General features: G+C 34.9%; 1 protein-coding gene across 3 annotated transcripts in view; it reads left to right on the top strand.

Annotated features, from left to right (window-relative positions):
* LOC149561288 (GDSL esterase/lipase At5g62930-like) overlaps positions 1 to 1,676 on the top strand; it is an 85,402-nt gene extending 83,726 nt beyond the window's left edge. For 2 of the 3 annotated variants that reach the window (XM_089825055.1, XM_089825054.1), the window contains exons 4-6: positions 607 to 683; positions 1,001 to 1,165; positions 1,255 to 1,676. In XM_089825055.1, the coding sequence (XP_089681181.1) occupies positions 607 to 683; positions 1,001 to 1,165; positions 1,255 to 1,420 (408 nt within the window). In that variant the 3' untranslated portion in view covers positions 1,421 to 1,676. The remainder of the gene's footprint in view (positions 1 to 606; positions 684 to 1,000; positions 1,166 to 1,254) is intronic. The other variant, XM_089825056.1, reaches the window with a different exon arrangement.
* Positions 1,677 to 17,721: the final 16,045 nt, after the last annotated feature.

The following is a 17,721-nucleotide window of genomic DNA, read 5'->3' as shown; positions in this document are numbered from 1 at the left end:
AATTTAACCATACACATTTCTATCCTTCAATCATGCTTAAGCATGCACGTCCATGTATATACAAATATCTCTAAATAGTTACATCTTTTCATGGGTATATATCTACAAACATTTCTGGGTTACATATGTTAATTTCAACTTTATACACTTGAAACAAAAATATATTTTAGTATTGTTTTGTGTATCCTAATTCTTGTGGAGGTGCGAAGGTGATTGTAACTGTGATTGCAATGGTTAACTAAAATCAACGAGATTTGGGAAAAATAATTGTGAAAGTGTCTTCTTGGGTCATCTCCATTTGATTTACAGAATGTTGTTATAGACTAAAAATAACATCTATGTTAAGCTCTAAAGAGGACATCTCTTATTTTATAGCATACAAAGTAATTCAATAAATTCTCAAGTTTCACTTTAACTTCTTAATTACCAAATAAATGGTTAGTTTGTTTTGATATTAGCTCTATTATCACTTAAAACTACCATCCTATTGTTTGGAAAAATGGCTAAATGGTTAGATTGTTTTGAGATTAGCTCTATTATCACTTAGAACTACCATCCTATTGTTTTGATATTATATGCTAATTTTCCATTTTATTCTTGATGCAGAAATGTTCAATTTCGGTGCTGATAGTGCTAATCACTCCTCCCCCTGTTGACGAAAAGGGGCGCAAGCAGTATGCAAGGTCACTTGTTTTGGCTCATCCTAGGCTTTTGTATGTCTGTTTGATTTCTCGAAATTTAGAGCAAAAAATTGGCTATGATGGAAATAACTCCCTAAGAGGACCATAGATTCAACATCTCTTGCCAGGTTGATCTCAATTTTGAATTAGAGCTGATAGACTTTTATATAGAGCTAGTTGTCTACAAAACTTTGATTAGTGACTCATGAAACAAGTCACAAAAGATTATATGCACGCCCCTGGTATCGTGTGTAAATATCTGGTGCAATATTATGGTTGTATATTCATTAATGCCGTAACAATTCCTTTCACTTTTGCAGAGCTACTTATGGCGAAAATGCTGTTGATTTACCAGAACGAACTAACGAAGTTGCAGGAGCCTATGCAAAATCTTGCCTAGAAGTTGCAAGGCAGGCTAGCATTCCTGTAGTTGACTTATGGTCAAGAATGCAAGAAACCCCAGGATGGCAACAAAAATATTTAAGGTACACAAACATGCTATAACTAATGTCTTTCCATGGACCAATAATATGTACCCTGTTATTAACATCTTTTATTCTGTTTTTTTCTACAGTGATGGTTTACACCTTACCCCAGATGGTAATGCTATTGTCTTTGAAGAGGTTCTCAAAATACTCAATGCAAGAGGTTTGAATTTTAGTGACATTCCCGATGATTTCCCGCATCATTCTATTATTGATGCCAGGGATCCACAAAAAGCATTCGATAGCATAGAATGATAGGCTATTCTAATTGCACACTGGTCTGGAAAATATAAGTTCAATTGCTGTATTTTTTTTTAATGTTGTTTATAGTGCTGATCTATTAACTTATATAACTGAAAGTTGTGGTGCAGGTGGTGAATGGCAAAAAAGAGTTTATTGATTGCAATAGACATTGTCTTGTATTGCCCAACTGCTATCACTTTTTCATGGCCAATCTTACTTGTTAGTTTTGAAAATTGTTGTGGAAAGAATTCTTTGCCGTCTGTCAAAATTTACTTTATGCATTGAAATTTGATGGGTGGAATTGTATAACCCTTGGTTGAATTGTTTCAGGCTATTTATCATTGTGCACTTATATTAGGTAGTTTCAGCATAAACAACTTAGTTCATAATGTAAAATCTTAAGAAACAACATTCTACAAAATATTGAACAAGAAAACATGAACCTATCTTGGGAAAACCCTCTTACGGTTTACCTAAGGGAAAAATCCAGCCACACCCGAAAAAGAGATCCCTTTATTGAGTTCTTCAAATCAATACAGTAGTCTGTTGCTTCTGATTGTACACAAGCTGATCAATCAGAATAAAGTTTAGGTAGTTTCAGCATAAAGAACTTAGTTCATAATGTTAAATTGTAAGAACCAGAATAGCATTCTTAAAAAATATTGAAAAAGAACACACAAACGTATCCTGGGAAAACATTCTTACTTGAGGGAAAATTCCAGCCACACCCGAAAAATAGATCCCTTTACCGACTTCTTCAAATCAATACAGTAGTCTCTTGCTTCTGATTGTACTCAACACAAGTTGATCAATCAGAATAAAGTTTAAACAACAGATGCAGGAGCATCATAGATACAACCACTCGGAAGGACACACACACACACACACACACACAATGGAGTATACAACAATGTCACGTCTCTTGAATGCAATCTTCTTATAGCTTATCTCTCAGACATACATCAAATATCAGAGAATGATAAGACGCAGATATCACCCTAGATGCTAATGCTGAATACACATATTTAGTCAGAGAGGGTGTTTCTTGCTGTGGTCAATAACTATTAGACTTCGCTGAAACTGAAAGATCTCCATTGAGTAATGCAAGTAGACTTGTCATTACTATTACATCCAATACTGATCATTATAAATGGTCGACAGCTAAGCACAAGACCATCACGATCCAGATCAGATGAAAGAGTCATGTTGCCGAGAAAGATCAACATGCAGTATGAGACTTCTCTTCATCACAATAATCTCCAATAAGCAACACATGATACAATACAAAGCGAGGGTAACGACACCCTTGTAAAGGCTTGAGCTATCAAAAGAGAAGAAAATAAACGACAAGGGAGAGGAATCAACGACTTCATCAAGGCCAATAATAAACTCAGAAAGGTGCAATGCTGTAATGGTAACCGATATCCTTGAATGCCAAATCATCAAAATAACATGTGGCTGGCCATGTCAGCAACTGAATACAATCAATCCTAAGATATAAACATCAAGGCAACTCCATCAGAGGTAATAATATCTCATGCAGCTACAAACATTACACTTCCTCTCAGTCACAGAGATGTCATTTCGGACTCTCATGTCATCATGATAAACCCAATGGCTACATCCATATGAGTCATCAACAAACTTTATCATGGATTCTCTCAATGTGGTTTTGTCATCTCAACATGACGATTATAAGAAGCCGCAACAAAAATGTCAGAAACAAAAATCTCATCACATATTTTTTCAATATAAAATTGTTATCTTAGCATAACAATATTCATCACCATAGCTACTCCCAAAGGGTGAATAAATAAAAGTGCTACATCATGGAATTTCATCCATGACACCCACCATGCATACTTGCAGAGGCTGGAACAAGGGATTTCACCTCATACTTCTCCCTCATAAAAAAAAACTCATTAACAACATGTATAAGAGTGATTGGGACTCTCTCTTAACGGAGGCTCCCTCTCAGCTGGGGCAACATTCTCACTGCTTTGATTATCACAATAGGATAGTTGATTCCAAGTTGACCAAACAGGGAGCTTTAATCTCCCTCTAAATCTGATTTCTGCAGCTTAATAGTCTCCCTTTGAATGACATTTCTTCCTCTAATGATAATTTGAATAGGTTCTTCCTTTTTAATAAGTTAACCAATTCAGCCCAATGACTATAAGCAACTTTTCCCCATGTTCATGACTTCACATGCAATCTCACATCATCTTGATGCTTCTCAATCCATCTTGGAAGCATTGTAGAGTTTAGTAATAGAATTAAATAGACTAATGCTAGAAGCATACATGTTTCAATACCTTCAATATTATTGCCTGAATTAAATATTTAAAATCCATGATCAATAGAAAGTTCTTATCTCTTTATAGGTTAATCTTCGTCAAAATACACCAATAGATCTTTCACTATTACACAGTTATAGTGCAAGCAAAGAATGCAAATTCAAACCCTAGCACAAAACATTGCATGAGAAGCCTCAATAGTTGAGATTGAAACACTTGCAATAAATCATCAAACAACGTATTCAACAGCTATTAGACAATGATTCTTCTAGAATCCAAATGTTGTATACTAGTTTAGATCGTTTCCTTAGAGTTGGCTATGCTACCATGTTAAATTTTAAGAACCAGAATAGCATTATACAAAAAACGGGAAAAGAATACACAAACTTATCTTTGAAAAAACCCTCCTACTTGAGGGAAATACCCAACAACACTCGAAAAATAGACCCCTTTATTGAGATCTTCAAGTCGATACAATAGTCTCTTGCTTCTGATTGTACACATGTTGATCAATCATAATAAGCAAAAGATGTGGGAGTATCTCATAGATACAACCACTTAAACAAACTTCAATTTATATATACCCAAATTGAGTATACAACAATATCACTTATTTGGATTATACAACAATATCACTTATTTGGATTCCAATCCTCTTATAGCTTATCTCTAGATTATCTCTTAGGGCTCGTTTGGCGAGCGGAATACAAGCGGAATAAGCATATGTAAATTCCAAAGATTTTGAATTCCTTGTTTGGATGCACCAAAATGGAATTGGAATACGAAGTAAAATAGGAATACGTATTCCAATTTTGGCCCAAAAATGGGGTTTTGCAATTCCACCCAAATAGGTGTTATTGGAATACGTATTCCTATTCCACTTTTTTAAATTTTAAAAAACATAAATTTTGGGGTCCGTGAATTCCCATCAAATATTCGCTGAACCAAACAGCGAAGAGGAATACGTAGCCCCATTTTTTATTCTAGAATACGTATTCCTATTCCCCTATTCCTATTTCTACAGCCAAACGGGCCCTTAGACATATATCAAATACTAGAAAATGATAGGACATAGATACCACCCTTGATAATAGTGTTGAATACCAATTTTTATTCAGAGTGGGTGTTTCTTGTTGTGGGCACACACACACGGGCGCGCACACACACACACACACACACACACACACACACACATATGTATGACTTCCCCAAAATTGAAAGATCCTCATTGAGTAACGCAAGTAGACTGTTGTTACAATTACACACGATGTTGATCAATGCAATTGTGGTGATCATTATAAATGGTTAACAACTAAGCACGATAAGACCATCACGACCCACACCAGATGAAAGGAATCACGTTGTCAAGAAAGATCAACATGCACTATGAGACTTTTCTTCATTACAATAATCTCCAATAAGCAACATATGATACAATACAACAAGAGGGTAAGGACACACTCATAAATAATCTCCAATAAGCAACACATGATACAATACAACAAGAGGGTAAGGACATAAGGACACACTCATAAAGGCTTGAACCGTTGAAGGAGAAGAAAATGAATTAATGAGGGAGAGGAATAAACAACTTCATCAAGGCCAATAATCAACTCAGAAAGGTGTATGCCATAAGTGTAACCAATGATTCTACTCTACAACTGGCATACATTAATGCAAAATCATTGAAATAACACATGTGGCTGACCATGTTAGCAACCAAATACAATCAATCCTTCAATATAAACATCAAGGCAATAGGTTCATTGCAGGTAATAATATCTCCTACAACTACAAACATTAACACATAAAATATATGAACTTTGTCTTTATAAAAAAAAATTTGATTACTTAAATGTGAAACAAGACTATAAATGAAATTAGTTAAAAAAATTATTCTTAGTAGTGCCACATTAATTTTTAAAAATAAATATGCAGTCTTAAGTAAATCTCTTGAATAGTTAACACTTGTGGTCCTTTAGTCCCTAGTGGTGGTTTCTATACTACCCAACAATGTGAATCTCTTAGGTTCACCCTCTTAAACACATTCACATAGTAAGGTGGGGTGCAGGTTTGCACTAATGTCAGACATGTGGAATACAAAGCATGAAAGAATAATTAATGTCATCATGAGAGTTAAAAGATCTCTTAGCCAATACATAATACTAAAAAAGGTCATATCCAAGAGAGTGAATAGGAAGTGGCATTACTATAGCCTAATGTATGGGCTAATTACAACCAAGGCTTGTCACTTGAGATGAGGATACCCGATCATAGAACCTAGCACTCCCCCAGTGGGCATATCTTTACATCCATACTAAGCCTTTAGGATCACTCCAAGCATGTCATAGGTCACATTATCTTTCCTAAATTTTAATTATCAACATGCTTCATTAATTATCACTTATTTACAAAACTTCCAAATGAGATATCTATCGGTCCACTTTGGGCAAGGAAAATGTTGGAAGCTGCTTCCGTTTTACCCTCTAACACCTACATCCTACACTCATCACATTCTCCAAAATCAGATATAGTGTGAAAATCAATGATATTTAATTCAACACGATCTCAATTGGATTATCCTAAAAATTCATGGAGATATTTTTTTCCTTTATCCCAAGACATCATAATGACTCACAAATTTAAAAATTGTAAAATTTTCTTTAACACCAAAAAATAACAATTTTTATGAAACCCAATAAATACCTTAAATTTTTACTTTAAAAAAAAAATTGAAATAAAAAAAAGTGGCATTTCACTCTTAATTGGGACACCTTCCATTTTGTTTCATCAATTTAATTTTTAGGTTTAAAAAAAAAGTTAACATTGTAAGGGCACAAAATGTTAAAAAATGAAAAGTGCAAACAATAAATAAATTCTACACTAAAATGCAAGATTTAAAATTCATTAGGTATGCCTTATGATTCTTTGAGGATGGGATGACATTAAATATGTAAAAGAATGAATAAATGAGAAGAAAAGGATAACTTTTTCAATTTTGATGATACAAACAAACACCCAAAGATTGCAAAACTCAAGGAGATTAGAAGAATTCATGCAACACAAGTGATTCCCTTATTGTTTGTTTATCCAATTCAATCCCACTCCTTTCCTTTCAAAATTAAGAACATAATTCAAATTGACAAATTTAGTTTGGAGAGGGGTTTAAAGAGCAAAATGCTTTAGAAAATGATCCATATTCTACTCCCTCTTTTGAGCCCTTTTTCCTTTTTAAAATACTTTATTATTCTCAAATTCAATTTAAATTTTACTTTTATCTATTTGTCCCAAATGCACCCTTTGATAGTTTAGAATTTAATTGAACACTCTATCTCATTCAAATTTCACAATTAGGATAGTGATTAAATTATACAAATATGCAACTCATGAAAACTATTTACAGAAAACACAAAAAAATTGTAAACATTTCAATTGTGCATTAAGTGGAATTTTTATAAATTGATTATGAAACTATTCTTGATTTAAGTGTGGGTTAGCTTAGATTAAACACAACATATATTGTACTAATATTGAGTACATTGACTATATGGCAAAAATGGGTGGCCTAGTTTGTCAGCTACCATATAACCACCACTGGGAATAACCTAAACTGAAAAATCAAAGGAGAAATTTGCTAGGCATCCATACTCAATATCAAAATCAAGTGTACTTGCAACATACATATATAATAGTCAAAGCACAATTCTTGAACATGAAACATAGAAGAAAATAATAATTTAAAAAAGTGTGTAAATTATTGAAATAAGACAAGGCATACTATTGAAATAAGTAAACAAATAGTCTGAACATAAATATGAGCATAAGAATATTATAAGTACCCTATAAGATGTCTTACAAACCTAGTGCCAGTACAAAATGATATGATGAGAACAACTCAAATCAAGATAATCAAAGTATTGATATGTTAATCCAAGTACAAATCCAAGCTATCACAATAAAAACACAAGAGGCATTACATCTTAAGCCATAGGAAACATGCTTACTCTTGAAAGCCTACAAAAAGATGCGGATAAAGAATTACCAATGGCATCACATCCTCATATGTCATTTAAGTCTCTTCAATTAGGTCATATTGGACCCATACCTACTCTAGCTCTTGGTGTCAATGTGCTAGTCTCTATTGATGGAGAATATACATAAGCTTTAGAGAAAATTGCTTTCCCTTATTACTACAAAGCTTGCTTGTTTTTGTCAGTTTTGTCTTGTAGGTGAATGGGAAGAATGCAAGAATATAGAATGGGTTGAAGATTGGAAACAAAAATCACTAGTACCTTTTGACACACATATTGAAGATGATATAGTAAATGAAGGCCCAAATGTTACATTTGCATCATAAGACTATGGTTGTATTTCAGACCTCATACAACTTGGTATGCACAATTTAATTAATTTTTGTTGTGATTGTGCTTCAATTTATATTATTTATCTATGTATATGTCATTAATATAAATGAAGTACATGTTAGTAATATATTATTTATTTATGTACACACGTCATATTTATTTATGTACTTTATCTTATCTTGTAGAACATATTTATGATGTTATTGCACCTAATGATAACAATGAACAAATTGACTATTGGTTATCTAGATGTGTAGAACCAAAGAAAAAATGTCATCAAGTAGATGATGATGTTTTTGAGTGTCCAATTGGGTTTTTTGTTGTAGTTGGCGCCTGGCTACATTCATACCTAACAAGAAGAAATGGTTTACCAACGTTTGAAGACTACCAATCAGAATATAAGATTTTACATTATTTTCATTTGGTTGTGGAAACAAATATCAAATAATAAGGTATTATCAACAATTTCAGTGGAAGACCACGAGGCAATCATAGATGCATTACAAAAGAAAGAGGATGAAGATCTTATAGTAGGATGACTACAAAATACACACATGCAAGTTCTTTCTTTATTGTGCTCTTTTTATATATGTACGTATATAATTTAAATGTATGTATGTGTTGTCAATAGCAAATTAGAGAACTTGTATACCTCTTATTTAGATCTCAAGTACAACTTATGCAAATTTAAATGTTTTAGGTGGATCCAACATCAACATCTTGTGCAATTAGACATATTTCAATTTGTGTATTTTAAATTTTTTTTGTAGGACCTCATTTGAAAAAATGTGTTCAACGATTTTTTTAAAATTTCAATTGAAACATGTAAACCTTTAAAAATATGAGTTCACTTCTATTTATGACCTTTATATTGTGTTACATATATACAACTTCACTTGTTTTTGTTGGTGTAAATAAGTATTCACTATTTACACTTTGCTTATGTTTACTTAGGTTAATGCATTATTTTATTTTTTATTAGTTAGTCGCCTAGGAGTATGCATACTCATCTTAGTTGTCTTGTTGACAACACATGAGTTAGCAACTCTTTTATGCACATGTTGTCTACAACATAGGAGTTAACATCTAATTTAAGCACATGGTGTCTACATCTCTATATGAGATACACTTTGTCATACTTATCCTCTCATACATAATGGAGGATAATCCACTTTCGGTGGACGTGTGTTCAGTTGTAATACTTTTCTCCTAGCTCATTCTAGAGACATTCTAGATGCATCTTAGAGGCCTTTATATATAGGCACTCCTAGTGTGTATTGTACAATAAAGAACATTCTCATTATTGTTATGCTGATCATACTTTGGTCCATTTTTGTGCTGGTGTTTGAGCCTCTTGATCTTGGTGTTATTTGGCCCTAAGACAAATTCTTACATGGTATCAGAGCTATACCAAATTCTTACATGGTCTCATAGCCGAGGGAGATTCTCTTCACATAACCGTTGGAGACATTGTTGCTTCACCTCTCGAAGGGACTCGATAAAGATCCAGAGTATCATAGACATTGGGAGCGCCTAGAGCCAAAGCGGATGTCGCCATTGCATCCAAAGTGTCGATTTGGTGAAATATGACTATAAATACACCTACCCAGGCAATTTTTTTTGCAAATCGGCATCCGAAGGCCTGATTTGCAAATTCAATATGATCTAATTAGATTTGTAATTTTATTGTTTTAGATCTATCATTTTAATTTTCTTTGCATTTATTGCAATTTTTGAAGTATTTTTTTGAAATCTTTTTTAGGCCATTAGGCCTGCAGAGAATATTTTTTTTGTAGGAATCGGGTGGTGAAATCTCAGCCTCTGCAGGTGGAATATTCTTGGAAATTTTGGCATATTCCACATCAAAATTCAACACACAGTCCGAGCTTCCAAATTCTGGCAATCACATTACACTTCCGACAGACATCTTGGTTTTCTTTAATCATGACAATGTATTGCTTTTAAACATACATTATTTTTCACACCGCTTGCTTGTGGGATCAATAATCCCCACACTGACGACCTTTTGTCCCTGGTGGACCCATCTTCGGCGCCTGACAAATCCTCTCCAGCAACAAAAAACACACAACACTGGATATTAAACTCGTTGGCAACTTTGTAGTCCTTCTGGCACTGTCTTCCACATTTTTTGGTGCCGCTTGTCCACATTGGACCCAACCATGAGCCGTCCATGCCAATGGAAGCAAGACACGTGGACCATCTACTTTCCTGCCACATAACCCAATCAACAACCGCACACTCAGCGACATGCGAGCATCGTCAGCGCATACATGTTCGCTTGACACCTCAGTACCAACTCGACCATACAAAAGACACGTTAGATCTGTACTTTCCCAGTCAGCCCTGACATGTTGACAATGTCCGTACTATTGACGTTAGTGTTCGTACAACCGACATCACTGACACATCATCAGGGAGTGCCAATTTTTGTTGACGTAAGCATTTCACTATCTTAAATTTGATGACTGTTTGACCATCATTCACAGGCCATATTGAACTGCCGCGATGGTCGTTTGGACATCAAATTTAACCTCATAGTTTGCTGATCAGACTCCTCTCTAGATTCAGTTTTGATTTGACAGTTCGCCTTTGAGAGGCCATATCTCAATCATCCGGCTCCAAATCAGGTGCAATTTTTTTTTTATTTTGGGTAGAATTTCTCAAATTTTTTAGTGGTGCTATTATTTTTTGGTTTTGGTGCATAGATTTGTCATAAATTGTGTCTTTTGGCGGCTGTACCTGTCCAATCCTACATTTTACAACTTCAAACGCTCCATACGGGCTCATTTGGATACATTTTCAGGTTCCATTTTTTTTGGAAGTGCATTTTTTTTGTCTACTTTCTAGATCTATAATAATATTATAGGCTTGTGTGGACAAAAATACCACTTTTAGAAATAGGCCCTATTTTGTATTGTATTGCTTTAAAATTATTGTATTTTTGAGCTACAGTATAGAGTTCTAGATTTGAACTCCAAGAGGAGATTGTAAACAAAAAAAGCAGAAGCCCACTTTGTCCATTTTTGACAAGTGGCTTATTGTAAACTCACTAAGTATAAAGTGCCAAAATCTTTCATTTGGGGGGTTTTTTTGATTGAGTGAAAAGGGGGTGTATGTATCGCGTTCTTGTGTCTCCTTGATATTGTGCTCTTGTATTATGGGTTCTTTTTCAGAGTCAACTCCACATAATTATGCTACTTGGAAAGAAAACATAAAGAAACCATTGGTTGAAAAAGGTTTACTACGTTATGTAACTAGTGTAGCAAAGAAACCTTCTGTTGATGCTGATGAGTCTCGAAAAAAAGATTGGGAATCCAAAAAAGAAATGGCCCTAAGAACCTTGCTAAAGAATATCTTAGATCCCATCAAATATCACATTAGGAAACTCACCAATCCAGTAGAAGTTTGTGCTAAACTTGAAGCATTGTATGGGACCATAGATGAAGATATGGCCTACACCATTGAGGACAAACTTCTCAAGTTGGATCCTAGGAATTTTGACACCATCAAAGATTATCTTACCCAAGTAGACATGTATAGGGCACAACTTAAGGATTGTGGTGAACCCATCAAGGATGGGAAGTTGATCAAACATGTGATGACTCATCTTCCACCTGAATATGCAAGTTTTGTTTCCAATTATAATACTCACAAGTTAACAATGGGTAGTGCCTTCACTAAGCCCTCATTCGAGTCATTTTCAGGAATGTTGGTCTTAGAACATGAAAAGTTAGTGGATATGGGAATTCTCCAGTCTTCCAAGACCAAAGCCTTGGTAGCTAATGAAGGGAATTCTAATGGTAAAAATTCCAACAAGAAGCAAAAGTAGTGGAAGGCTAAACCACAAGATGACAGACAACAATCGTCCTCTAAACAACAATCTCCCTTGCATCAATCTTCTTCCACTCAACAATCTTCCTCACAACAAGGCAAGTCTTTTTCCAAAAATAATCAGAAGGGGAACAACTCCAACAAAAGGGAAAAGAAAAATTGTGCCTATTATAAGAAGAATGGTCATGATGAACATGAGTGTAAGGATAAGCAGATTGATGAATTGGTAAACCTAATGAGGAAACACAAAATTGATGTACCAAATGCCTATAAGGATAAGGGATCTTCAACCACTTCAAAAGGTAAGGGACAAGCTCTGGTAGCAAGTACAAACAATGCTGAGGAATGGGTTCTTGGTTTAGGAGCTACACATCATATGGGTGCTTCAAGGGAACATTTTCCCTCTTTGAAACCATCAAATGTACTTTACATCTATTTGGGAAATGACACTCAAGTGGAAATTGAAGGGAAAGGGAATGTTGAGTTGGACAATGGCATCTTCAAGGATGTTCTTCATGTTCCTAACCTTAGCACCAACCTTCTTTCCATCTACCAAATAACTCACTATGGATGTGGCAACAAAGTGGAGTTCCTTCCTGATATAGTTGTGGTGAAAAATCTCAAAGATGATTCTATGGTGGCGATTGGAAAGGCTAATCATGAGACAAAACTTTATTCTTTTTCTCATTTTGTGACTAAGTCCACTTCGCTTGCCTTGTTGACTCATTCAAATTCACAAAGTAAACTATGGCATGAGAGATTTGGACATCTTAATTATCACTACCTTCAACAACTTAGCAACAAGGATGTGGTCATTGGTCTACTTCAAGTCAAGTATTCAGAGGGTGCATGTCTAGGTTGTGAAGCAGGCAAGCATCCTGAAGAGAAATATGACAAGGGGAAGTCTTGGAAAGCTATTTTTGTTCTTGAATTGGTTCATAGTGATGTAGCTGGCCCATTTCCAATACCATCATTTGGCAAGGCTCATTATGTTCTCACCTTTATTGATGACTTTTCACACTACACTTGGGTCTTCTTTCTTGCTCATAAGAGTGAAGTATTTGATAAGTGTATCACCTTCAAAGCTCAAGCTGAGAAGCAATCAGGAAAAGCCATCAAGATTCTATGAACATATAATGGCAGGGAATATGCCAACTCTAGGCTTATAGACTTTTGCACTCATGAGGGTATTGATCTTCAACATTCAGTTGCATACATGCCACAATAGAATGGTGTTGCTGAAAGGAAAAATAATGACCACTTGTATGCTTCAACATAAGTCTCTAGATCAAGTGTTTCGGGTAGAAGCCATGTGTTGTGCCGATTACATCCAAAACAGAAGTCCCCATAAGGCCTTAGATGGAATTACACCTTTTGAGGCTTGGTGTGGCAGAAAACCAAGTGTAAAGAATTTTAAAGCTTTTGGTTGTCCAACATGGGCAAGGATACCTCCACAAAAACAAAAGGCATTGGAACCTCAAAGAAAACCTTGTATATTTGTTGGATATCCTGACCATCTTAAGGCATACAAACTCATGGATCCAAAGACACATGAAATCTTTTTTGAGAGGAGTGTTCACTTTGAAGAAACTTGTCCAAGTTTGGCTTCTTCAACTCTCCTTCTTCCTCCTTCATGGGAAGTGATAATAGTGATGATAGTGACTTGGAAGATGAAATTCCTTCAACTTTGGCTCGTAGGACACTACCTTCATAGGGTCCACAAACAGTTGAGGACATTCCTTCTTCTTCCACTAAACCTCGTTGGGCATAACAAACCCTTGATTCAGTAGGTTCATTAGTGGGTAATCCCTTCAGATACTAGGAGGACAAGGTCACAACACAAATCATTTCCACATGCTTATATTACCATTTCTTCAGAGTCATTTAAAGGAACATTAGGAATTCCTGAATGGGACAAGGCCATGGAGGAAGAATACAACTCTTTGATGAAAAATAACACTTGGGACTTAGTTCCCCTTCCTAAGGGAAGAAAGTTGGTTTGATGTAAGTGGATCTATCAAACCAAATTTGTAGCAGATGGAAGTGTGGATAAGCATAAGGTCAGACTACTTGCCAAAGGTTTCTCACAAGTTCCTGATATTGACTATACTGAGACTTTTGCATTAGTCGCTAAGATGAACTCCATTCATTTGACACTAGCTATTGCTGCAGCTCATGGTTGGGTTGTACCTCAGATGGATGTGAAGAGTGCATTTTTGAATGGTGATCTTCACGAGTAGATTTATATGGAGCAACCAAAGGGGTTCATATAGGATTCTACTATGGTTTGCAGATTGATGAAGTCTGTCTATGGTGTTAAGAAGGCTCCTCAAGCTTGGTATGCCAAGATGGATTCCTTCTTCCTCTCAACAAGATTTACCAGGTGTCATTTTGATTCAAATGTCTACATTCTTTAGAGGGATGACTCACACTTGATACTCTTGCTTTATGTAGATGACTTGATCATTACATGAAGTACTTCATCCATCATTGCTAGTGTCAAGACCTCTTTGCAGGATAGATTTGCAATGACAAACTTGGGCTTACTATATTGTTTCCTTAGTATTGAGATCACACAGTCTTTAGCAGGGATCACACTTTCTCAACCCAAGTATGCTCTTGACTTGCTTTCTCGATTTCACATGAATGACTGCAAGCCTGCACCTTCTCCCTTTCTTTTAGGTGCCAAGTTAGAGGCCAAGTCTACCACTCCACTTGTTGATGCTACATTGTATAGACGGTTGGGAGTCTCATCTACTTGACACATACATGTCTTAACATAGATTTTGCAATTGGCATGGTTTCTCGCTTCATGCAAGTGCCACATGAGCTTTATTGGAAGGCTGTCAAATGCATCTTGCACTACATACATGGTATGCATGCACATGGGATACACTATGCAGCAGGTACAAGACTTCAATTGGTTGGATATACAAACTTAGACTATGCAGGGGATCTTGATTCTTAGAAGTCTACTTCAAGTTACATGTTTCACCTTGGTTCTAGCCCCATTCGTTGGTAGAGTAAGAAGAAAAATAATATTGCTTTTTCTTCAACTGAGGCTGAGTATCGAGGAGCCGTCAATGCAGCTGTAGAGGCTATTTGGTTACAACAAATCTTAAAGGAGTTTGGATTTGATCTACCTAAACCCACAATCATACATTGTGACAATCAAAGTACTATTGAGATCTCAAAAAATCCAGTTCAACATCAGTAGAGCAAACACATTGAGGTTCATATGCACTACATCAAAGAGCTAATCCATGAGCAAATCATTGCATTACAATGTTGTCCTACTGTAGAGCAGGTCATAGATATCTTCACCAAACCCTTCATTGAGGTCAAGTATATTCATTTGCAAAATCTCTTAGGGGTGCGAGATGTTTAAGAAAGGGGAGTCCCTTGACTTCTCTCTTCTTTCTTTTGGGAGGGATCTTTTCCTCATCTGAGGCCTTCTTCTCTCTCATCTTCTTTATTGTACTTATCTCTCTTTTTGGAGGAGGGTTTTTCCCATGAGGTTTTCCCTCTTTCTTCGCTGAGAGATTGCATTGCATCACATTGTATATAGAGGATTGCTTTTGTAAATGGGTACCTAACATGGCCTTGTAGTTGGGACCCATCACACATTTTGTAACCTTAAGTGCATTCCCCTAAGTTGCGCTTAAGGGGGGGTGTTGGTGTAAATAAGTATTCACTATTACACTTTACTTAAGTTTACTTAGGTTAATGCATTATTTTATTATTTATTAGTTAGTCACTTAGGAGAATGCGTACTCATCTGGGTCGTCTTGTTGACAACACATGAGTTAGCAATTCTTTTATGCACATGGTGTCTACAACACAAGAGTTAGCATCTAATTTAAGCACATGGTGTCTACAACATCTCTATACGAGATACACCTTGTCATACTTATCCTCTCATACATAATAGAGGATAATCCACTTCTGGTGAACGTGTGCTTAGTTGTAATGCTTATCTCCTAGCTCATTCTAGAGACATTCTAGATGCATCTTAGAGGCCTTTATATATAGGCACTCCTAGTATGTATTGTACAATCATACTTTGGTCCATTTTTGTGCTAGTGTTTGAGCCTCTTGATCTTGGTGTTATTTTGCCCTAAGACAAATTCTTAAATGGTATCAGAGCTATACCAAATTCTTACAATTTTAAATATATGACTTTGGTTTTTTTTTTTTTTTAAAGAGTTTAGTTGTGTAAAATATACGAGTCCACTTCTATTTGAAAGTTATTGTCGTGCACTTGATATTAAATTATTTGTCAAATTTGAATGACCTATTTTTTCCATTAACTTTATGTTCAAAAATGTTTAAATTAATGTTCCTATGTTTAATCAAAAAATATTTAAATTATTGTTCATAGCATATACTAACAAAATGTGTCATAACATGAATAAAACATGTCACAATAAACAAAGCTAGTAATACTTACAACATGATAACATAAGAAGATACCATACACTAGCATGATAAAAAATCATAAAAATATATAACATGATCTAATATGTGATAACATGATCTATAGAGTCAAAAAAATATAATATAAATAACTATCCTAATACAAAATATATCATAATAAACAAAATATGTCATAAAAATACAATGTAAAGGTGCCAAAAGACCTAGTATGTTAGATCTACAGTCCTCTTTACTCCACGTGAAGAGGACTTAGATGGATCATCCTATGCAACATGACATGTCTAATCTTATTGGGCATCGTGTGTCACATTTTATGTAGCATTTTGAGAAGACAATATGTAAATTCTTAATTGAAATGGGTTTTAAAATCTAGTCTACAAATAAAATTTAATTTTAGTACTTATTTAAAATTTTACCATGTGATATAGGTGTCCCTCTATAACAAGAGGAGGTGCACCATCATAGCTACCAAATGTGGCAGTGGTAAAGTCCTGTAATATAATACATAAATTTTAAATTTTTGATAAAGATCATAATGAACTATGTATAAATAACAATATTGACCTCAAGCAATGATGTTTTTACCTCCATTTGGCTTAGTCCTATACTCCCACCAACACTCATGGAAACATCCTCCTAAAATCATGGATACATAAACCTTGAGTCAAAATTATATATTCATGAATTAGAAAGTACATAAATTAAAAAATACACAATTCATGCTACAATTTTTTGAAATAAAAGCATATCATACTTGAGTACTAGCCAGTGTCACACTGAGTCTAGAGATATTCTTCTACCATGATGATCATGTACTCCAATGGCCTCCAATTACACAAGATAATGATGGATCAAAGTTGTAGATAAAAGTTAGTAAGCATACATATGCAACAAAAAAATCTTGGAAAACTACATACAATACATATTTGAGCCTCACCTACTAGAAGCATTGACATGTTTGAAATGGCCAAAAGATGAAGGACTCGAAAACATACTATAGTGAGGCCTAGATGGAATAATATGATTCATCCCCTATTCATAAAACCAATATACATTATTATACATGAATCAAAGTTGAAGATAAGTTAATAACAATGTGTACATAAAAATAGTAAAAAGTTATTTTCATGAAAAGTTCATATTGTAGATGTAAATTTGAGGTTTTGCCTCACTGGTGGATGGATCAAGACCTGTAGAAGCATCTATGTAACTGATGACAATCCCAAAAAAAATCAGACAAAAAGAATATATGAAAACATGTTATTAAGTTCAAGTTCCAATGTACATTATTTTAACTATAATTCAAATTCCATACATATGAGGGATGCCAATGTCTGAAGTTTTCCAAAAAGCACTACATTAT

This window comes from Cupressus sempervirens, chromosome 4 (assembly GCF_028749045.1).
Source record: "Cupressus sempervirens isolate cs-2001-9-10 chromosome 4, ASM2874904v1, whole genome shotgun sequence".
Classification (NCBI taxonomy): domain Eukaryota; kingdom Viridiplantae; phylum Streptophyta; class Pinopsida; order Cupressales; family Cupressaceae; genus Cupressus; species Cupressus sempervirens.
The sequence above is the reverse complement of the archived record's forward strand: the minus strand, read 5'-3'. Positions and strand labels throughout refer to the sequence as shown.